Source organism: Corapipo altera, unplaced genomic scaffold (assembly GCF_003945725.1).
Source record: "Corapipo altera isolate COAL_440 unplaced genomic scaffold, ASM394572v1 343, whole genome shotgun sequence".
Classification (NCBI taxonomy): Eukaryota; Metazoa; Chordata; class Aves; order Passeriformes; family Pipridae; genus Corapipo; species Corapipo altera.
In genome coordinates, this window is record NW_020884913.1 from 6288265 (window position 1) to 6312348 (window position 24084).

Sequence of the window (24084 nt, forward strand, 5' to 3'; positions counted from 1 at the left end):
CCTGTATCAAAGCCTGCCAGGATTGCTCCAAGGCATGTGAGAGAGCACTTGCTTCACACATGATGCCCATGGGCTGAACAGAGGGAACAGGCTTGAATGCTTGCAGGGAAGAGATGCATCAGATTTAAGAAGACAGGAGACAAAGGAAAAAGAGGGATGGGAGGAAGATGCTGAGCAGAAATCTGTATGTACACTTTTGCACATGCTCTGCCTCAGGTCGAGGGGCAGCACTCAGCCAGGCCACCACGGAGCTCCCTCTGGTTTCCCACTGCTCTGTCATGATTCCAGACTGCCTTCACCCCACCTGCCACTGCCTCATGAAGGACTGAGCACTGATACAGGGGCAGCTTGCCAAATTTTGGGTAAAACACCCTGGTGCATGACTAGCCTGCACCACCATGGCCAGACACCACCACACCCCGACACCACCACACCCCAGAACTGGCATTGCAGCCCATCACTGAACTCAATAACAGTCAAGAGTAACAATGTGAAAATCCTTTGGGATCCTACAGAACTGAGATTCCAAAAACCCATCAGGGAAGCACGTGGCACCATGTGGAGCTCACAGCTTCCTGCCTCAAACAGAAGGGCTGTATCCATAAGGTTAGGAAGGTTTTTGTGTGTTTTTCTTTCTTTTTTTTTTTTTAAACACACTCTCCATGTCTGCTGCACATCAAGGCATTAACACAAACCCAGGTGAGAAGATGCCCAAATGTAAGAGCCCACATGGCAGACTTTGCCTTATCCCATGGATCCGGAGCAAAGACAGCCAGGAAGGAGTGTTTCCACAGGTTTATAAATCTGATAAATACAAGTATAACACCCTGCCCACCACAATGGAGCAGGGGAAAAGGGAAGGGAGTCCCAAGGGTTGCTGAGAGAGCACTGGCTTGTACTTGGCAGCTGGAGAGTTCACGACAGCTGGAAATTTATGCTGATGTGTCAAACAGCTTCTCGATCATCTCCCCCACCTGGTCAACCTGGTATTTGATGTACTTCTCAGGGTTCTTAGTGAAGGGCACGTTGCCATATCTGCAAAGGAAGACAACCCCCAGGTGACAAATGACTGGAACGCAGCAAAGAGACCCACTGGCCCCTCCTCTGTCACAAATCAGCTCCACTCCAACACATACCACCTGAATCTGACAGGGTATCCTGTACAGAACAAGGGACCTGGTTACCACTGGTCTCACAAGTTTTACATGAGCAGCCCAGGAGGGCTCAGAGCTTTGTATTCACTAGAACACCTGTGCTCACCCTGACCAAAGAATCGGGGTGACAGCACGTGTCTGCAACTGGTAGAGTTCAGCTTGGGCATGTTTGAGTGTGCAAGGCAGAGAAGCTGAGACAGGACAGCAAGGAAGTGCCTCAGCTCAGGCTATACTAGGCCTCAAAGACCTCTGTAAATCCACAGAAGAGAGGACAGTGTCACAGGAGGCCTCACCTGTTCAAGAAGGCACCATAGGTCTCTTTCACAATGGTTTTCTGTGCCCGGCGGATTTTGTCCCGTTGCTCCATGTCTGGAATTGCCCAGGCCTTCTGGATCTTACACAGCTCCTCCAGCCCATCATTAAAACCCTGTTCAAAGTAAAACTCGGTGAGCATCTCATCTCCACACCCAATCTGATGCTCTTTCCCTCTGCTACTGATCGCCAACAGTTCTCCTCCTCAGGCAGATCTGTCCATCCCAACCAACCAGGGGATGTTCTTATACCATCCAATACCTCCTTACCTTAAAGCGCTCCTTTATCATCTGCCTCTCCTTGTCCTTGAGCTGCAACAAGGAGGGAAAGGATTTTATTTCATCTCCAGGAATAAATATACAACATCAGTGCTCACCCACAATTCCCCATCCAACCTAAGCAATATGCAACCTACTTGGTTTGGATTCCCTCTCCTAAAGCAGTGAGGAGAGAGCTGCAGAGAGCAGCACACTCTACAGTCAGCAAGTGGCTTTCAGCTGAAGTAGTTTTAACAAGAGTAATTTTCATCCAGAACAGACATAAAAATAGACTTTATACTTTCAGCCCTTTCCAAGGGAAGGTCTCAGGGTTTTGCAAATCCAAAATAGAAGCATGTGAAGATATAAGAATGGAGGCAGAGATTAAAAGACTTGGATGAATCTGGGGCAGGGGAGATCAGAAGGCACTGCTGCTCTCCATCTTGTGCCAGCCACAGCTTTCACTCTGCAGAGCAATACTGGCATGAGATATAAAGAAGGTTTCTGAGAATTTTTTAATATGACAAAGGAGAAGATGTTTCTAGCAATTTCTGTCATCTCAAGCCCATTCTTGCCCATCCTCTCACCTTCACTCCTGGTTGAAAGACAGGCAGGTTTCTCTCCAAAATGTAATCTGTTACCTTCAACCAGCTGCACGTGAAATGAGATGGGAAAGAGGCAAAGAGGAGTTACTCATACCTCACCAGAGCTTCTGTGCCTTCACCCATGACCCAAAGGCCAACTCAGACAACACACACTCCAAAACTTTCCACAGTGACCCCTTCCCAAATTAGATTAATTGCTTGAGAACTAGAATAAGTGGCTTTGGTTTTAGACAAGTTTCTGGTTTAGGCTAATCTCTCGCACTGCTCCAGCAGCACTGGCTGCCAAGGAGCTCCCAAACCAACCAAACCAAGGTAAAAGCAGAGGATGTCACCTCACCTGCGCTGGTATGTCTGGATCTGCTGCTCGATGAGCTCCCGGTAAGACCTCTCAGCTGTTTTCTGTGTCACGGCCACCAACTGGATCAGCTCGGACCTGGAAGAGCAGAAATCCTGAGGAAACACCTGAGCCAGCTGCTCTCTGGGCTGCCCTCAGCGTGGCAGAATTTCAGCCCCCACCAAATCCTTTTTTGCCCTTCACTATAAAAGGGTCCTTGAAATGTGCAAAAGAAGTGACTCAAAGTCACTTTCCAGTGTCCTCAGTCCTCCAGAGATCAAAGGATTCTCTACAGCATAAGGTGTCTCAAATGCTTTCATCTCCCACTCTCCTGTAACGTGATGTTTACAATACTGCAAAACTTACAAGAACAGAAGATAAAGCAGATCTGAGACAGGCTGGCAAGTGAATGCTCTTAATGCAAAGCTCTGCTCCAAAACCAAGCCTTGGACTTGAGGGAGATTTACCCAGACACACACTTACTTCTCCAGAGATTTCAGAATGTAGTTGTAGTTGTTGTGCAGAAAAATGGCACTCAAAGCTGGGTCTTCATAAACCTTGGATTTACTAAGAAGGTTAAGCTGCAAGTTGCCCAGCACTTTGCCTTTAAGAAGGGAAAAATAGAGAAAAGGTTTTGCACTGGAACTTCTCATTACTGACAAAACAAACCAACCTGTGGGCCCACAGCAAAGAGAACAGCACAGCCCCAACTGCCTGTACAAAGGGTACAATCATGTGTACTTAACAATCCTTACACAGATCTTTCCTCAGCAAGTCACCAAAACCTCTCTGCAAACTATTGCCTTCATTGCACCTGGCAAAGGAGCCAAGTGAAGGAGAGTCCACGGGGTAGGAGAGGGGAAGGTGAGCAGGGTACTCACAGATGTAGGTGCTGAGCAGCCGCCTGCTGAACTCTGAGCTGTAGCTACTGGCTGAGGAGCTGGTCTCTGAAAAGAGAAGGGTTTTAGGCCAGTTAACATGCCCTGAGAAGGGGGGGTATGTGTGGCCACCCTGCCTCTATTCAAACAAGCCTCATCTCTGTTGCTATGGAATTAGTGCAGAGCTCCCATCAACAGTGAAATTAGCTCCTGTTTCAGAGCTGACTGTCAACAGCTCATCCACGGTGAGGGTGGGAGAGCTCTGCACTCCTCAGTCCTTGTATCTGCATCAAGTGCAGAGCACTCCACCAATCTCTCCTTTTCTTCTAGTGCTCAGAGGACACTCCTCTGATCAGAAATAAAGTCAAGAAACTCATCCACCCCATCATTCCCCCACCACCTGAAAAGGTCTGTAAGCACTAGAAATCGGCAATCAGAGGACAAATAAGCTGCAGCTGTTAACAACAAGCACACAATAGTAATTGAAACAAGCAGAAGGGCTCTGGAAAGCTTCAGCCATCCCCATGGTTGCTGACAGGGCCTGCCTGGCTCTGAGGGGGACTGTGCCAGCATGGGAGCTTGCCCTTACAAGCAGTGACTCCGGGCTGGCACATGTTCCTCTGTCTGTGCATAAGGGATGGCTTTCTGCCCTCGAGGGCTTGTGGGCATGGGGCCCAGGGGACACGTGGGGTGGCCACCTCCTCCTGCCCCCACCAGAGAGTTTGGCAGTCAGGCCTAACTCGGGTGGTCCGAGTTCACAAGCACCCCATGGGAAAGGCCTCGAGGCTCCTGTTGCTGGGAGCTGGACAATACGGAGCCGAGTGCACATGGGATAAAGCATGATCCCAGCTGGGCCAATGTGCTACCTGTGCCAAAGAGATTCAGTGCCATGAGAGTGTCTTGAGCCTGTTTCAGCTCATGTGGTATCCCTCATTGTCTGCTGCTGACAAAGCCCTCCCTATTCTCTCCAGCCCACTGGCAAGAATTACCTACCCTCCCCTTCTCCCCCTCTTCAATAACATGTTAATTTATTTACCACTGCTGGAGGATAAAAGAATTAACATACATCACCAGAGTCCGAGGCAATACGAACAGGTACGTGTGGGTAAGTCTGCTTACCTCTGGGATCTAAAGGAATATTGTATGTGTCCCCAAGAACTACAAAGATTAGGCAGAGCAGAGAGAAAAGGGGAGGGAGGAGAGAAAAGAAATGCAAAGTGCAAAAAGACAGGTTAGAGACCACCATCCCTTTGAGAACAAAGCAGATATTAACACAGAGCAGCCACAGAGAGGTACACAGGAGAGCAGGCAGGAGTCCTTCGAAGGCCTCAAATGGAGTGGAGATCACAGAGGAAAGGCAGAGTCCATTCTCCTTCCCCTGCTAGAGACATTGTTTGCTTTGTTACTGGTTGTATTTAGCAGGATACCTCATTCCAAATCTGTTCAAACTCTCTTTCAAGGCAAAGATACCTCAAGCCTATGCTACCTTTTCAATCAGCTCCTAAGACAGATTCCCACTGCACGACAATATGTCAAGACTTCCAAACAACAGCACTGGGGGACTACATGGGGAAACAGTTGATTTTTCCAAGAAAAAATTAAGACCACTTCTTTGGCCAAGGGAGAGGGCCAAGGCCCAGGAGGATCTGAGCACACTGAGCTTGCAGGTAGAGAGGGCACAAGGCAGTGGCTAGAGGAGATGTGGCAAGAAACAGAGACACTGAGTTAATTTAGAACTGGCAGAAATTTCCAAGGAGGAATTTGCAGGTAACAGTCTGGAGGCAGCTCTAAGTTTCCCTATATCTCTGCTTCAAAGGGGCTCCCTAACCCTCTCCAGCCTGTGCCTCCTCAGGGCTCTGGGCCCACTGAATCTCCATTCCTCCTCCTCTCCAGCCTGCTCTATTCCAAGCTACCTGAAAGCAGGAGCTCTGCCAAGGTCGAGAGCTCACCGGAGAGTTGGGAGCTGCTGCTCTGCACAGAACCAAAATCACACTCCAGCTGACACACAGCAGTATCCTGCTACACAAGGCAGCAGCTCTCGGCTTCTGATCTAGGCATTTATTCCTGGAATGAGTCTCTTCAGCATCCTGGAGAGCAGAGCTGAAGCTTGTCTCTCTGATAGGGCACATGGCACATGAACAGCTCAGGAGACCCAGTTTACCCATGGCTGGATGCTAAGATTCTTGCTGCTGCTGTTGTATTCTGAGCTGAGGAGCAAGTGTGGAAGGCCAGTAAAGAAACTCTGCATCCCTTGGAGTTCTCCAGATAACCAACTATGTGGTCATGGCAGATTGGAGGACAAGACAAACCACAGGGTGAAGGACAGGAGGAGAACAAGCTCACAGTGCATGTTGAAGTTTGATTATTTTAAGGAAGATATCCAGGCAATTTGAGGAAAGAACTGCATGCCCAGCCAAGCCCCATGCATGTATGTACCTTGTGATGCCAGCATGGCACCTGCTGTCTCCTGGAAATCCAATAATTGCTGTAGGAAAAGGATGGCCTGGAAGCAAGGAAGGGAAGTTAGGAGCAACCGACATTGCATCTCCTATGCTCTGCTATGAAGAATCATGAAGGACCACTTGCTCCTCCACACTTAAAACCTCCAAGAAACAAATCACTACACTTCTTTGAGCTGGTGGGTTTTCTAACACAGTCACCCATGGCTGAGCCAGGGTCACCAGCTCATCTTGCCATGGAAGCCAGGTAATTATTTAATTGTTAATACCACAACAGCTTAACTTGAGAAGTTTCCCTACTGCTCTTTTTAAACCCTCTTCAGAAGCCGTTTTTCACAAAGGATGGTTCAAATCATCATTACTTACATTGCTGGTGAGTTCATGAACTGTCCCATCTTTTGGCATGTTATATTCCTTGTCCGGATCATTCTAGGAAGGGAAGAGAGAGACATATGATGAGCATGTAAAAAAAGTGAAGACACCTACAACACAACTGCTGCTACAAGTGAGCTGAAGGCTTGTTTATCCAGCCTCTCTCAACACCCTCAGACCTGGCTCTTGCAGTGCCATCTCCTGGTGCTCAGAAACCACAGCTCCCACACACCAGCAGCTCAGAACCACAGGGGTTTGTTCAGCATGTGACCATCACACCTTCAGCTCACCTGCCCAGTGCATTCCCCAAGCCCACCTTACACAGGGACAGCCTAACATGAGTCCTCCAAAACTTCAAGGAAGTAGTTTTCCTTTCTTTTTAAATAGGATTAAGTTCTGAGATTGATACAGATACCTGCAGAGGCCTGGAAGCTTATGTCACATTATTTATAGTATGCCTGTTAAGGGTCTTAGGCAGAGGCCTCCTGTAGTTGAAACCAGCACCAAGCATTTAGTATTTGAACATCCACAGTGATTCAACAGGTTCCTGCTTTAGTCAGAATCTGCACAGTCTCATGGAAAGATGAAAGCTAAACTAGGGGTTCTGCTCAGAAAACCCCTCTTCCAAGCCTGCCAGAGACAACACTGAGGAGAATCCTACCTTAATGTTGTCTGCAAACTCTTCCAGTGCCTTTGCACCAGTGGTCTCCATGGAAGTGATCAGCCCTGGCAGTTTGTTCTTAGTGCCTGCTGCAGTTCCCTGGAATGGTTCCACAGCAGATCAGTGAAGGAAAACAAACAGTATCTGAACCTTCATCCAGCACCTACCCTCTCCCATCCCTCATCCCAGCATCTCATTCTCACTTTTCCATATGCCAGAAGAATATTTACAGCACCATCAACAACACATGAAATCCTGCCAGGCAGAAAAGGGAAGACGTTGTGACCCTAACAGTAATTAGGGCTTGCTACCTCTCATGTTTTGTCTTACACATTATCTGATACAGGAGATTGGTGCATCACAGCTGGAAGCAGATGGAAAGGAGCCTTGCTAAACCTGGGTGCCATGACTGTCACCTAGGGAACCTTGCAGCATGGTCCAAGCAGGCTTTCCTCAGAGCAGCTCAATAGTATCAGAGTTGAAACATCTCAGAGGCCACGAAAACAGGAGAATGATGTAGGTGGTCCATCATGGGGTCAGAACTTGAACTTGAACTGCTGCTGAGAGATGCTGAGTTGCTGGTTCACCACCACAGAAAGAAGCAAGGTGCATTTGTGTCACTTCCAGTCCATGCTGGAGGACAGAAGCAGCATGGCTTTGCTAAAAGCCACTGGGATAATCCATTTCAAAAAGTTCTCCAGACAACCCAAGCCACAGGAGCCTTTCCAATCTCACCACACTTACCTGCAAAACCTGGTCAAATTCTGGCTTCATCTGCTTAAGATGCTTCAGGATGGGGAAGATTGTGAGCACAGCTGAGTAGTCGTGTCGGATGATGGCTTTCCGGGCAGCTGAGACAATGTTATCCCCCTCCATGATCAAGTTATCTAATGACTCCTGCAACAAAGCCACAGACTCAGGAGGAAGCAGCACAGCTTTTGCCCAGGCAGCACAAGGAGCTCGATGCAGGACACATGTTACAGATGCCCATTTGGCTGATGGGTCATTTATGATACCAGTGAGGAACTCTGAGCATGTGTTCCCTGACCCCATTTCCCTGAACAGGTCCTGGAGGACAACCCCAGCATCCCCTACAAGAGAAGCAAAACAGAGAGGCTCAACTGACCTGGATGAGAGAATCAAAGGTCTTCTTCTGGTGGTGCTCTGGGACAATTTCTGTCAGGAGCTGGTACTCGCTCTGGGCCAGTTTGACAAAGGCACTGACACAGTGGATGTAGGCGTCGATCTCGATGTCGAACACGTCGTCCCTCCCTGCAAGGGCAAGAGGGATTTCAGAGACAACAAAACCCACATTGAGCTTCCAGCAGCTCTGCTCACTCCAACGCTTTGGTTTACACAAGGCTCTTCTGGAAAAGCAGGCTCTGGCTTTGCACCCATCGGTGTGTGTGAGAACAAGAGCCGTCTTCTCACCACACCTGCCCTGGGTTTGTGCATGGGAAGCTCTGCATATCCTGCAGGAAGCAGGAAAAGTCATCTGCAGTTCAGGAAACACGCATCAGGACACCAGCTCTTTCCAGCCTCATGACAGAAGGGAAGTTTGGAGCTCTTCTGGGATACAGACTAAATTTAATCAAGGGCTTGAACACAGAGTACTAAACTCAGGAAGGTCTGAGGTGAATTATTCAACATCTCTGCTTGTATTTTTAGAATTCCTTATCTCCATCCATCATGCAGATGAAGAACTGCCATTTTGCATCAACGTTTCTGGGAAATAAGGGCTGTCCTGGAAGGCAGCCTCTTCCCACAGGCAGAAAAGGAAGATAAAAACCAGGCAGATGAACATTTACATCCTATGAAGCAGGAATATCAGCACAGATAGGTGAGTTATCTGCCACACAATGCTGCATACAAATGAGTCCTAGACTACAAGTGTCTTGGACAAAGATCCATCAAAGATCCTACATGGATCTTTGTGCTAGTGTGATACAAAGGCTGGCACCAACTCATGCCAACCACTGCTGGATGTGTCTGCAGGACAGACACCGACAGACACTATCCTGCAAGACAGTAAGATGACACAGAGAGGCCTTCCCTAAGCTATGGGCTGCTGCTTCTCTCCTCACAGCAACTTTCGATGGAGAAAGAACCAATTCTTCCCTACGCTGACAGGTCCCTCAGGTTGATATTTTAAAAGTTCTGGTCAGCAGAGGAAGCACAAATGTGTTGTGCTTTTACAGACTGCCTACAGTGCTATGGCCCACTATACTGTAATGCTGCACGTGATCTCTTCCCTGTTCACTTTGCTTCACCACCAAACAGGCCAGTAGCCACCAAAGTGCCCCTCAGCATGGCCTCAGTCAGTCTCTGGTTGGACAAAGTTGGGGCTCCCTGTCTGAGGGCTTGGGGGGTGTGTGATTAGTGGGAGTGAACTCTACTGAGAAGAGCCAGAGCTTCTTAGCCAGAGGAGGCCCATGCTTCAGGACTGCCCACGGAGGCGAACAGCCACTGGGTACAGAATACCAGTGCAGCATGCTGGGAAGAAGGGATGGATGTTAGCCAGCTCATCACGGAGTGACAACACGGTACTTACCCGCAGCCGGCCCGTGCTTGTCGCTCAGGGTATCGCAAAGGTGTTTAACTCGTAAATCATGCTCATGACCTAGTGAGATGTCAGCCGGCACAAACAGAAGGCGCAATTTATCCAGGGTGGTTACAGCACGGATGCTCACACTGGGCTGGATGCTGCTTCAAGGCTGGCTTATTGGATCTGATGGACACCATTTTCCCTACACAGTCCCAGGAATGCTTCCTGACCAAATCCCTTTGTTGGGCTATATAGCAGCAGCAACCCTTTGAAACCTGATGAGAAGTGCGAGTTAAGTCGTTTGTTGGGCCACAGAGTCCCTTGAACCTCCTGCCTGAGTTCTGAAGGGGATTGCAGGCACCAAGTCCAATTTGTACCCACAACCATTACAAATCCAAACTCAAAACCCTGCTCAGCATGAGAATTTTCCCCCAAATGAGTGATGTTAGTCACCATCTGGGATTTAGGAGACTACAGCTTTGGATGCTTACATAGCAGGAGGCAGGAATTTCTTATGGATGCTTTGAAGCAAATGACCTCTTCTCCCTTATCTGGCACAACCTCTATGAGCAGAGGAGGTCAGAACATGGAAGATGGCCATTTAGGGAGGTGTACAGGAACAATACACTGGCTGTGGTCCAACACTTCAGCATCAGGTTTGGAAAGGTCACCAGGAAACTGAATGTCTCGAAGTCCAGGCAAAAAGAAAAGAGAACAGGAACACCACAAGCAGATGTCAGCAGAGCAGAGCTTCCATTACCCAGGTGGCTGTGGTGGGTCAATGTTAAGGTAACACTCCTCTCCACCTCTACTCATGTTTACAGACACCTTGAAATTCGGACACTAAATTCAGAAAAACAATTTGGCTCTCCAGCATCTCCTTGTTTCCCCAAGGATAGCTGTACCTAACCAATGCTGTCCACTAAGCACTGGACTAATGGAAGCCCCACCTGGAAAAGCAAGACTGATACACAGAGAAAGTCAAGGGTGATGTAGCTAGAGCTGTGATTACCTTCCATAGGAATGAGGTTAGAGGCCCCCTTTTTCCCATCTAGACCATGCTGAGAGTACTGTTTCAGAAGGTTCTGAGCCTTACGGATCGTGCCTGTCACCAGAACCAGAGAGAAGAGACAAGAAGACCTAGAAAATGAGTGAAAGAAAACAAACCCAGAACACCAGCCCTCCACCAGCATCACCTGGGCCCAGCAAGAGGACGCTGGGCACCAATGAGCATGCTCAGTACAGGAATGTGAACCCCAAAATCATGTCCAAGTGTGCAGATACAATGGCATTTCCAGACTGTTTCCCTGCTTTCAGGCTGGAGGCATAAATTCCAGCCAGGTTACAGAACCAGGGAGTGTTCGAATCAGTTTGGAGAGGCAGGTGAGAAACACTGTCACAGAAGGGAAGCAGGGAAGCTCCCTTCCCTCTCATGGGTCTATTTAAGTTGGTACTCTGCATCCAAGCATACAAGGTCTGTTGCTTTTCCTCAGCTGTGGAAGCAGGGCTTTGCATATGGACAGCTCCTGTCTGGCAACACAGTGCCTGCTCCTAAGAGCCACAACTGCAGCCACTTGGTAAGAGGTGCCTTTCCAAGGGGTATTTTCTGAGCATAATCAATAAAGACCCATCAGGAGCCCCACAGCCAAGTCAAGGAATGGCACAGGAAGCAATAAAAGGGTGACAACCTCTGGGCTCTAGGGAGCAATTGCAGCAGCAATTCCCATCCCAGGAATCACAGAATAATGGATGCTGCCCACCCATGTCTAACTCGCATTAAGCCACCCTAATCCCCAAGACACTTCTCTTCTAAAGAACCGCAAATCAATTAAAACCATGGAAAAAAAATAACGCTGGGTTAAAAGATTTATACTTAACACACACAAAAACCAGACAGAACTGAACAAAAGGCAATGCTGGATATACAGCTAGAAAGCACAAAACAAAGCATTAATGTGACAACTGAAGACTAGGCAGTGTTTCCACATTAAAAGGTTAGTCGTCATGCAACAAGCTACAATTACCACAAGCACACGGACACCCTCTCACAGCAGAGCTTTGCTGTTGCCTGCACAACAGGGAACTGGAAGTTTTGGGAAGGCAGAAGGAGCTTCCATAGGAGACCCAAATGAAACAGAACCAGGCTGAGTAAATGAAGAAGCCAAAAAGTAAAAATGAGGCTGCCAAAATTAAGAATCGTTCTTCCGCTACAAAGTAATAAATACTTCAAACATGCAGAAAATCCCTACTCCCATCAGTCCCTGGAAATGAGTGTTGGCTGCCCAAATGCTGAGGGGAAGCACAAGTACACACAGCTGCAGAACAGCATTCTGGGATGCAGGACAGCTTCATCCCATAAAGGGATATATGGCAGGGGAAAGGAAACTTCAGGTTCCCCTGACAGTGCATCTCTAGTGGGGGAGAACAAGAGAGAGCAGTTCCCATTAAATTACTGCCTTAAACTGGTGCACTTACTAAATAACAGAGCATGGTTCCTAAGGCATAAATTTTCACAGGCAACATTTTTCTTCTACCAGTTCAGAGTGTTCTCAACCACTTAGTAAAGAAAAAAAAAGTCATATCCATAAAACACATCCTTCTAGTGGGAAACTTCTCCCCTCCAGACCCACACCTGGGAGGTGGGCAGATTTACACCCTTGCTGGCTGTTGCATTTGCTCCTAAACTTCTGCCATATGATCAAATGAGCAGCTGTGCCTCTTCTTCCAAGGTTTTCAGTGCTCTTCACACCCCACATTTCCACTTCATTCTTAGCTACTTTCAAAAACCTTAAAAACTTAGGCTCAGTAAGTTCCTCCAAGCAAGGAGGGCTGTGGCAAGCTCTGGAGAGATGCACTAAGCTCTTCCTTACTGCTGTTCCCACGGCCCAGCTGATGCAGAGCAGCTCAACCTGGGTACTGTTTTTCTACCAGTTCTTTCATCTTTCCCACTTTCAAGCATCCAGGGGGAAGGGGAAAAATAAAAAGAGAGGGTAAATTGGTGTGAAAACCAAGCAGACAGTACAACTGCTGCTGCTGTCAGCAGGGTCTCACTGCACAGGTATGCAGGGGATGACTCCACAGCCCACCCCTGATGGTTTCTTTTTCTTTTTTTCCCCCCTCGTTTTCTCAATTTCAGGGGATGAAATTATGCTGCATTTTGTTTGCATAAACACAATTGCCTGTGTTTACTGACACACACCGAGTGTTGGGTGTCCATGGGCATCACTTCAGTCCTGCTGGATCCCTCTGACTTAGCATTGTAATTAGGCTTTAATGGATTCCAGTGGAAGCCAAATGCTTTTGTTCCAAGACTGTTTTCCCCTATTAGGCAGCTCCCTAACCAAAGGGGACTCTGTTGCAGCTACTAATGAAAACATCACATTCAGTCTAGGCAGTGATCAGTATGGGAAGCAGGAATGGGCTCTTTATTCTGTCACTCAGCCTGCCTTCAGGAAGCACCTCACTACTAAGCCAAATAGGTAACTAGGTAAACTGGAGCATTCAGGAAACTGGAAAAGGGCTCCCCTACAGCTTGTAAAGAGCCATAAAAGTAAAAAAAAAAAACAACCAAAAAACCCTGAAACTTTTGCTTCTGTGGCCTAGTTGTTAAATAAAGTGGGTTTTGGGCATACACGAAGCACAGTTTTCCTACTTGTTGTCCTGTTTCTCCCTTCCATTAGGCAGTGTTCCATCCAAGCAGCAGGGAACATCCTCTTTACTTAGGCACCAGCTGCAGGAATCTGTATGAAACCAGATAAAGCTCTCTCTGGCTTTTGCTTGTAGGCAATGAGGTCAAGTGGCCCCATCCTTCTCAAAAATGCAGAGCTGCTGAGCTACCTGCTGCTCTCAAGCCAACAAGAGAGCACAGGGTCTACAGGCATCACAAAGAATCTGTATTTTATGTGCATACGTTTGCAGCAGGATGATTTGGGAATCTGAACACACCTGCCCTCTGAGACAGACTGCTTGACATTTCAAACAGCAAACTAAAACCAGAAAAAGCCCACAAATTGCTTCATCTGTTCAACTTGACTTGACAAGTTGCATCTGAGGGGAGAAAACTCTGCTTTAGAAGCATCTCCAGCAGTCAGATTTTAAACTGCACGTTGTACCAATAGGAGACAGCACAGGGAACACCAACAGATAAAACAGGAACAGAGAGATGAAGACCCTCTGAAACCACACATGGATATGGAGTATGTTCTCTAGAATCTGACAGAGTACCTAGGAGGGTCTCTGCCTTGTTACCTAATACCTCACCTTCCTTTCAGCTTTAGCCTCTCTTGTGCTTTGTTTTGTGGGTAAAAAAAGCTATAGCACATCAGATTTAGTTTGTTATTTACCCCTTGCAATAGGTTAAAGTGTGCATTGGAGTGTGCACTGGGATATTCTTATTTAAGGACAAAGGAAATCAACTCACTTGTTGGAACTGTGAGAAAACCCCCTTGTCTGAAACCCAAATTGGCAGAACTTTTCTGTTCTATTACTTTATTTCAGTAAGTAAAAACCTGTCTTTGTCCATAACTGAACAAAGGCTAAACCCAGGGGACTCAAACACCAGGTAATATTGCTCTGAGGAGAGCCAGTGCCAGTGTGAAGGGGGTGTGAGACCTCTACCTCAAGAGCTGTCCTTGAAAGCTGATGGAACTGCAGAAAAAAAGGCGAATCTCCGGTCAAAGATGACTTTTTTCTCCATTTTTAACTTCACTTAAGTACAATTCAGTAGCCATAAGAGATGGCTGGTGTATGAGGTGTAACCACCACTGTCTTTCAAGAGCTACAGTCTGGTTCTCTGTCCTTGTTCACGGAAGACTGGAGACAAATTAGCCACTATTTTTTCTTGAGATTAACAATAACCCAATGGATCATTTGAAGTGCTCTTTCCTTCACACACCATCACCTCTGTAAGTGAATTCAGGCCATGCTCTGTGCCTTCTACCTGGCCCATCTCAGAAAATCCAATTAAACTGGGAAAAAGACATGAAAATCTTCTGGCAAATTTACAGCGAGACATTCACCATGACAAGTAACTCTGGATACCCAAATGCATCCACTTTGAAGAAGTCCTTCTTGTAGGGAACAAACACCTGTGGCCCTCCAACATGTGGGCTCCTTTCTGTACTCTCTATGTGATCATCCAAGATCTGAGACTCATTAAAAAGATTCTAGTGATTCTTTTTTGTAATCTGTCCATAAAAAAACCAACTAATCCATTCCTGACTCTTTACCTAGAGCACAGGGGAGATGTTACCATTTGTCAGGCTGCTCAGAAATGTTTGCTGACCACACTGAATGCACTGCAATCAAAACACAGCACATCTTTTCAGAATCAGGGGATAACTGAGAATTGTGGACCAAATCTGAAGCATCTGCAACCTGAGATCCCCATGGCTCAACTATAGATCTCTACTGGCACCTTTTAAGTGGCTCAGTGTCTCTGAACCCCTTATCAGAGGGTTCTCTGCTGACAGGGGAAAATTCACTGAAATTCACAGTTGGGCTGCAGTTCACAGATCAGCTTTCAAGAACAGCTCCAGGGCACAGCAGTAATGGCACAGATTGATTTTTAAAAGACCAAAGGGGTGATGTCTGGATGCCACAGCCTTCCCCAGGCAGCCCTCCCTCCCTGAATATCACAGGCACACCCTCTGCTTTAGCAAGAAGAGGCCCAGCAAAGCCTCTCCACACACAGAGCTGAAGAGAGTGAGCACCAGGGCCAGCACACACACACATAGACACACATTACCTGGGATGAGGACTGCATTCACAGCAGGATTATAAAAATAAACACAACACAATTAAAATGGGTATTTCTTCCTCCTCCCTTTCCCCATCCCATCCATTCCCACTCCCCACATTTCTTACTGTTTTCCTGAACCCTTAAAAGTATTTGGACAACACAGGAAAAAACAGTAGGGAAGGAGAGTATTGGCCAGGTAAACTCACAGAAATGTGGACTTTTCTGACTTGATTACTCTTACAGATGAGACAAGAGGGTTCTGGGACACATAGGGACAATATCCCTGTGCTGCTGTGGGAGATATGTGCTGGCTTTTGCTGGCTCTCCTGGCCATGCTCCCACTAGATGGCACATCCCAGAGATGGGAATTCCAGCTCTGCACTCCTCTACACCAGAGTGACCAACCTCACCAGCTGCAGAAAACACAGCAAAACTTCATTATGAGGAGAGGAGGAATAACCCATCAGCCACATCCATAGCTCTTCCAAAGACAGGCTGAGGCAAGAGCTTTAAGAGCCCTTCCAAATTCAGACAATGCTGGATCTCACTTTTGCAGGCACCTACCAAGACCCCATCTCAACTCCTGACTCCTTACTTACCTAGCACAATAATAATTTAATAATAGCTAATGATTCAAGTGATGTATTTTATCAGATATGAGCTTTCTGTGTGCTGTGACACAGACTACATTCCACATTCCAATGCTGAGAAAGGTGTTCTCAGATCAAATCCTTTTACAGCCCTCTAGGGTCTCTTTTTACTCATCTCCTTTCTCAAGTCCTTTCCTCTCCCTCTACACAGGGCCCCTCTCCTCCCTTTACAGCACCCAGAGAACAAACCTGATGGCTTGACTGACAGACAGAAAGTGCCTGTAATTCCAGTGCTGAATCCAGGGCAGAGAAGAGGTGTTTATCTCCAAAATCTCAGCCCTGCTCCTGTCCCAAGAGCACATCTTTAGACACAGAGGCTTCCTCAGCAGTGAGAGGGCCTGCAGGTGTGTGTTCTCTCTTCAGGGACTCACCTGGTCTCTTGATTGGCTTTTTGGTGGGGGTGTCCTTCCTTTTGTTCTGGATGGCAGGGGAATAGGGCACCCCAGAGGAAGAGCTGTTCTTACGGAAATGGTCTTTCAGCCCCTTGATGGAGCGGTCGAGCTGGACAGAGCGGATTTGGAAGTAAACAGTCATGAAATCTAAGGAGACAAGGCAGAAACAAGATTATAATTTAATGAGGTGCTCATCAGTTGAAAGCAGAATACAAAGTGACCAACAAAATATGCTCTGTGTGCTGGAGTTGCCTTTGATCATGGAAAAATTCTTAAGCTTTTAAGGATGTTCATTGTACTTGGTAGGCACAGTAATCCACACTCAGGAAAAAAATCATTGAGGTGGGGGGGTTTTCTAGGAGCTACACGTTGCAGGAAACCTGTACTTTCACATACAGGTCCACAGTGATTCACTCCCAAAGGAAAAGTCAATAAAGGAGTATAAGGCTCTAGTCAGATCTTGCTGCAGAACAGGAAAGGAGAGACAGATACAGACTGAAGGAAGTCCGTGCTGTTCTCCCCCTGCCCTTGGTCACATCACATACGAAAAGTTATGCCCATAAATATTTCCCAAATGGGATAAATGACCAGTATCTTGCACATTTATAAAACCTGAGCACTGGATAGCTACAGCTCCAGTAAAAGGCATTACAAATGCAAGTGCAGTGGATTTCTGCTTCAGGACAGACTATACATTGAGATAATTTGTGCTTTATTTACACAGCTCATTCTGAAAAATTCAACTGACAAACCATCACTTCAGTCTCACTACAAACACTAAAAACAGCAAGATCTTGAGGTGATGGAAAGACTGAACTACTAACCTAAAAGGTGCCACTAAGGCAGTCACTAGTCCTGCCAGTGCTGCCAGGTGCCCACAGCAGTGACTCACGGACTGGTGGCCACAGCAGAGGCTTCATGGCTGAAGGGGTATGTACAAGCCCAGCTTGTGGTCTCAACCACACGTGGGAAGTAGTGGTAAGAGATAGAGCTGCAAGGGAGCACCTGTACAGCACCACCAACCTTGATTCCTGCCATTCTCCACCAGCCAGCCAGAAATGCGGATGATGTCGTGCAGGACACTCTCCGGGAGGTGCTCCAGGGACATCTCCTCCTGTGTCTCCATTTCATCATCCCCGCTGATCAGGTCCAGGATGAGGATGGGTGGCACTGGCTTGGTGTGCCGTGTCATCAAGCTGCGGAACTCGGACTCCAGGGATTCCTTGCCCCTCTCAAAGAGGGATTTCTGGCATAAAACAGCAGGACAGAAGCTCTAATCAATCATTCACTTCTGTAATCAATCACTCGAATATTTCTGCATAAGAACATACTTTCTGCAGCATTTCTAACCACTGCCAAGTGCTTCATGCTTCAAACTCCAACCATGCCTGTATCTGAGAGACACTTAAAGGGAATTAAATAAAAAAAAATGTTTGGGAGTCGCTCAGCCTTCAAGTGGGATTTAAACAGATCACCCATTCTGCTCAAGCAGCTGAAGGACTGACAAGAGCTACTCAGTAGGAGGTTCAATCAACTCCTCCACAGGTGTAAGATCTGCTTCCAGAATTCCTCCTGGCACAGTGCACAGAGAGCAAAACACCAGGAGCAGAAATGCTGCTGAGGACAGGCTTAAACAGGAGCCAAAGCAATGGTTCCTTCAGCTGTGCCCAGACACCACCTTCACCAGGCAGCAAACCCACAGCCCCTCACAGCAAGAGGACGAGCAGCAGAGCTGTGTCTGTCCCTCTCCCACCCATGCCAGGTTCCAGACCCACAACCTACCACACGGTTCAGCTCCGGGCTGTCCGGATTGTTGTCCTGGAAGTATTCCACTGCCTTCTGGATTTTGTCCATGCAATTCAAGTATTCCTCCAACCTCCCAGTGGGGCTAAAAATAAAACCAAAAGTAAAAAGCAGTGCCCCACAAAGCAAACAAAGAGGATAACAAGTAAGTACCAGACCAAACTTAGGATAAAAATATAACAAGGAAAGTTTCAATTCCCTTTTCTTCATCTAGGAGGAGATCATGGAATTCCCTTTTGCCTCCACTCAATGCCTCAGCAGAGTACCCAATCCATGCAGCAAGTGCAGAAGGACTGCTGATGGACAGCACATAACTCTCAGCCTTGCCCTCCTCTCTCAGACAGGCCCTGATGGGAAGGCAAAGGAAACTGCACATCCCACCCCAGAGAAGAGCCACAGAGCAGGCTCCAGAACAGCTCTGGTTCATCCTGGATGCAATGACAACACTGGTGGGCAGGAAGAACCTTTGGGAAAAGGGCAGAGGAAAACAGACAAGCCACCAGTGCTCATGAGATTCATATGGCAGCATGTCTGCACATCCTGGAAGGGACACCAGTGCACAGTCTGAGCTGTCTTTATCCTATGGGGATGGAGGAAGGTCAAGTCAGTGTGGACTGAGGGTGGGGAAGGAGTGTGGGAAGGGTACCAAGCACATGAGGATGAGTGTGTGGAGTCAGCTCCCCTACCTCTATCCCAAAAATCCAATAGGATGAAACTCCCCAGCAAGATCCAGCTGGCTCAACTCACCCTTCCTTTATGATCTTCTCTGTGTCTTTGGCCACATGGTAGTAACTGATGACGTGATCCAAGCAGGACAGGGTCTTCTCCACATTCTCCTGCAGGCGCTGCAGGTTCTCTGTCTGTTTGTGGACTGGGATAATCGAGTTCTCCAGCTTCATCAAACGACTTTCAAAGGAGGACAGGATAGAAACCTGCACACCAAGAGAGAAACCAACATCCTTCCTACAGATCCATGCAGTGGGGTACGAGTTAGAGAAGGTCAGGAACCTTCAGGGCCCAGCTTCACCTTTTGGGCTCTGCTTCCAGTTTTCCATGGCTCCTTAGCAGCTGTTTCTACCCCTCTACATCCTGATTTCTATTAACAGTCACAAAACAGATCACCTGACACACAGAGATGGGCCAGTCCTGAATTAAATGTTTGTAAAGAGTGAAGATAGTGTTCCAACATAGTACTAAGGACAAGCAAAATTTTATTTGACAGGGGACAATAAATTCACAGGAACTGGTTGGAGGTGCCCCATGCAAAAAGAGCAAAGAAAAGCACAAACCAGCAGCCACTTTACTCCACACCACTGAGCTGCACAACATGAAGGTTCAGGATCAATATAGTAAGAACCTACTTTTCCATCACAGATATTTGGTTTTAGAAGAGGACTGTGATATTGCTTCTGAAAGGGGGAAAGCCATAGTAAGCTCATAAAAGAGTACCTCAGTGTCATCTTTTCTAGGCCAAAATGTAATTCCTAAAAGATTCCCTCCTGTGTTATGTTTTCTACACTTCTCTGGTGCTGCCTCTATGACTTTCTTAAAGCCCTGAGCCCAAAACTGGACATAGTATATGAGCTGAGGGCTTATGAGCAATTACAGAACAATAATTACTCTCTACCTTTGCACAGACAACTCCCAAAATAAAACTCCAAACAAAACCTGAATTTATGAAGCAACAACACGATGCTGTTGCACAAACTAATCTGAGGTCTATTAATACCTCTTCCCAAGAGAGAGGACTGACTGTGGTAGAGGTGAGGCCAACAGCTCACCTGAGCCCTCCTCAGACCAGCAGAGAAGCTCAGGATGGAGGCATTCATCAGGTTCCCCCTTTGCCCAGCCACTGGAGCAGAAAGTGCAAACTCAGAGGAAGTGGTTCATTACTCCACATCCCTCAAATGGGCACAATGACAACCTTGAAAACTAACAAACCTAAGAAATTAAGAAAAGTAAATCCAGCCCCAACATTAGGACCTCCTTACCATGTTCTTGGTGAGCTGGTCACTCTTCTCAAGGCTCTCTTTGATAAAGGACAGAGTTTCTTCTTCCTGTCAGTAGGATGAAAAAAACAGTCTTCAATCCTGAACACTAAGCTTTTAAGTCACTAAACATTACACATAGGTTTTTACAAGTAAACACTGCAGCAAACCATGTTTGGTCTAATGCTGAGGACACATTTTAACAAGCCACCTCTTAGCAGAAATCAGAGCAAGTGACCCCAGTGGGGACACATCACGTAATGAGTGAGGTTTTTATGGATTATTTGTTTCCCTTCAATACCATGAGCACAATATAAAATTAACACCTTCCAGACCACACACTTCCCTGCCACAGCACAACACAGGTGTTGCACTGGCACCTTCCAAAAACCCTACACGAGGCAGAGAACTCAAGTGGCCAAAGCAAAGCAGCAACCAAGGGCTGGTTTTAAGTCATTAAAGCCCAAATATATGGAGAGAATAGCAGCCTGCAAGGGCTGTTTTTATGTCACCTAAACCCAGATACAGAGGTGGAACAGAAGCCAGCAAGGCCTGGTTTTAAGTCACCAAAGCCCAAAGATAGAGGGAGAACAGCAGCCAATAAGGGTTGATTTTAAGTCACCTAAGCCCAGATATAGGGGTGGAAAAGCAGTCTGCAAGGGTGGGTTTTAAGCCACCAAGGGCTGGTCCCCAGGCTACATCTGAAGAGAGAGCCCGCAGATGCCCCTGGGCCCGAAGAGGGGACCAGAGATACCCCCTGCACCTGAAAACCAGGCCTCGAAGAACCGGTGCAGGGTGACGAGGCCCTTGGGGGTCTCGGGTCGCCCCCAGGCCCGGTGGGGACCTCCAGGCCCAGCCCCGTCTCCCCGGCAACGCCATGGGGATGCGGGCCTGGGCTCTGACCGCAGCCCCGGCAGAGCCCCTACCGGGTCCCGAGCTCAACCTCACCTGCTTGAGCTTGTCCTCGATCTCCCTCCGGCGGGCCGACACCTCCTCGCTCGGAATCATCGCGCCGGGGCCGCTCGGCCGCTGGGAGCCACCGCGCCCGGCCCGTCACCGCCCCGCCGCCATGATGGGCGCGGCGAGGCACGCCGCGCATGCGCCGGCAGCCCCACCGCCATCTTGAGAGTGGCGCCGCTTGAGGAGGGGCCGGGCGGTAACAGAAGTGGGTAAGGCGCATGCGCGCTGCTCTGCCAGCGGCCATGTTGGGCGTGGCGGGAGGTCTACGCCGCCATCTTGGGAGTGGCGAGGTGGGTTAAACAATCACAGACTTGGGTTGGAAATTGATCTGAGAACATCGAGTGAAACCTGTGACCCAACGCCGCCTCGTCATACAGACCATGGCGCTTCGGGCTGTGTCCAGTCTGTCCTTAAACACCTCCAGGGACAGTGACCCCACCACCGCCCTGTGCAGCCCATTCCAATGTCTAATCAGCCTTTATGTGAAGAAATTCCTCCTCGTGTCCAACCCAAACCTCCCCTGGCGCAGTTTAAGACTATGTCCTCTCGTCCTGAGCGTGGCACTGTTGCGTAAAATTTTCTTAAGAAAGGATGTTCTTTGATGTTTGATCTTTGTGCACTTTCAAGCCTAATCACCAAGAAGGGAGACTTAATCAGTGAAACAGAGAGCAGCTCACAAGCTCTAAGTGATGGCCAGGTGTCAGAAAAACAGATTATTTGTTGGTAGAATTGCCTTGTTAGGGTTTAGGGCTTGACATGCTTCAATAATCTCAGACTTACAGGGAGGTTAACAAAACTTGGGAATAAAGATGTACTGGTGACAGTGGACACAAAAAATGCAGAATTTAAGGGCCTCAAGGACATTTGGCAGAATCCCCAAGATAAAGAAGAATCTAATAAAGCCAATTCAGCAGCTGAATCAGCTCCAACTCAATAAAAGTTAATTCTGGCAGAGGGAGATCTTGACCACCAACCCATGGCCACCAACTCTAAACAAGAGAAAGACTGAGCATGTGGACTAATTAGCATGAGAAGTGAGAGAATCATCAATCAATAGAAGATAGGATGCTAATTAATGAGAGAACTATGTAACTTGTAGCTAATGAACACTAATTCCTTTGTTTGCTCATACATATAAATAGTAAAATAAATAGTAAATTGATAGTTGGTGTGTTTAATTTGTGGAATTCCACCAAGCACCCAGACTTGTGCAACTCTGAAATAAATAAACAATGTCTCAGTATGCAATTACTGGCTTGCTGCACACCAGGTAACGAGTCTGATTTTTGTGCACAACAGATGTGGAAGGAGATTGCAGGGGTTTGAGCCCAGGGAAATGATATTATAGAAATCTGAATATGAATTACGGAATCATAGGCATTTTGCAGGAGTGCAGGTTCACCCAGCCCTGTCTTGCATTCAGTTTCTAGGGAGATATGTTATCCTACAGGGAAATGCCACCTGTTCCCTCCCGCAGCACAGGTGGGCAATATGGACAGGTGTATCACACACTGCAGACTCTGCATCCTCCTAAACCACATCCAGCCTGGAGCAGGGAGCTGGTTCTCCCAGTACCTGCAGTCCCAGCCTCCCACCTTCTTGTGCTGCTCCAAGGAAAGGCTCCTGCCACGCAGAGGGACCAGCATGTTCCCATCTGTCTTCCCCTTGTCAAACCACACCAGGCTCTGGAAAGAAGCTGAAACAACCCGAAGGAGCTCTTTTGTTCAACAGCTTCAACGGATTTCATAATCCACCCTGTCCACAGGTGTGCTCGGGCTCTGGCTCTGTGAGGGGAGACGTGTTTTCTCTGTGTGATATTGCCTGGTTATGTTTTGTGGGGACACCTGATAAAGGGGTTCTTGAGAGTATAAGAGAGAAGATCCCTGTCCAGGCTCAGCCCCCCACTGGGCTGGTATAATTGGGAATTGTTTTTTCTCCCTGTACAGTAGAGCCATCTCTTTCCTTACAGCATTCCATGCTCTTTCTGCCAGCACTCACCCCTCATTCAAAGGGCAGCCAGAGCCAGAAGAAAACCTCCCCTCACTGACTCGGGGGAACAGTTGTGCCTGCTCCCCCCCAGTAATGCTGTTTTCCTGTTGAAAAGCCAGAAAAAAAGCTCCCTCACCCCTCATGGAGTGGCAGACCCCTCAGAGCAAAGAGGGTGAGAGGGATAGAGGCAACCACCTCATATCCCAGCTGCTGTGTAGGGTCGTAAAGAGTGAATAAATGTACAGAAAATACATCATATAAAAACTGCTGGACTCTGCAAACGTGAGGTGTAACACCACATCCAAGAGGAAGCAGCAGGAAAAAAAAAATGGCTTTCGGTCAAACGTAAAGAGTCAAAGTTACTTCGGTTAAAAATGAAAAAGAAAGGGTAGAAACGCCGCAGTTTGAACGTGTGTTAAAATAAGGTGCAAAAGGGTGCAAAGATCTCCGGGCTGTAAGTCCCCCCAGCTCATATCTGGCTGTTTTCCCAGCAGCGGGTGCAGCTGGCGGAAAGGCAGCTCCAAGTCAATCCCGGTCTCCTTCCCGCCGGAGCTGCCCTGGCCGCGCCACTCTTCCCGCCCCGCGGACCGCGGGGTCCCCGCACGCCCGCCAGGATCCATTCCCGGCGCCAAAGCTGCCGCCCGGGATCAAAGACTGATGCGGTGACACAGCAGTGACCGTGGAGGAATGCTGAGTCACCTCTTGCTTCCCACTCCATGAGGCAGAAGAGGGAGAAAAAGCCTCTTTTTCTCCGCTGGAGAAGGGATTTTTCAGTCTCAGCACGGGCTCAGAAGGTGGAAAACCTAGACAACATGGATGAATAAGGATTGCATCTCTGCAATGCTCATTTGAGTGTGGGCGTGCTAATAAAAGATCTAACGAGTCCCTTTTACAGCATTTGCCAAGCAAAACAGGTCCAAATGCTCTGAACCTCAAAACAGAGGATCAGATCAGAGCCCAGCCTTTGGGGTGTGGAGACCACGGG

At 47.8% G+C, this 24084-nt stretch overlaps 1 protein-coding gene across 11 annotated transcripts; it reads right to left on the bottom strand.

Annotated features, from left to right (window-relative positions):
- Positions 1–780: 780 nt before the first annotated feature.
- Positions 781–21280, bottom strand: EXOC7 (exocyst complex component 7). 11 transcript variants are annotated; one of them, XM_027654297.1, is made up of 22 exons: positions 21099–21280; positions 20154–20219; positions 18910–19094; positions 18142–18247; positions 17383–17605; positions 16339–16506; positions 15324–15335; positions 10590–10682; positions 9584–9652; positions 8159–8304; positions 7777–7929; positions 7033–7131; positions 6366–6428; positions 5977–6043; positions 4660–4698; positions 3544–3609; positions 3146–3266; positions 2666–2761; positions 2311–2374; positions 1736–1777; positions 1448–1581; positions 781–1035 (listed from the first exon to the last, which is right to left on the bottom strand). In XM_027654297.1, the coding sequence occupies exons 1-22, from the start codon at positions 21156–21158 to the stop codon at positions 933–935; spliced, it is 2175 nt and encodes a 724-aa protein (XP_027510098.1). In that variant the 5' UTR covers positions 21159–21280; the 3' UTR covers positions 781–932. The 11 variants fall into 11 exon arrangements, with proteins under 11 accessions (XP_027510098.1, XP_027510099.1, XP_027510104.1 ...); XM_027654298.1 differs by lacking the exon at positions 15324–15335; XM_027654303.1 differs by lacking the exon at positions 10590–10682.
- Between the last annotated feature and the right edge of the window lie 2804 nt (positions 21281–24084).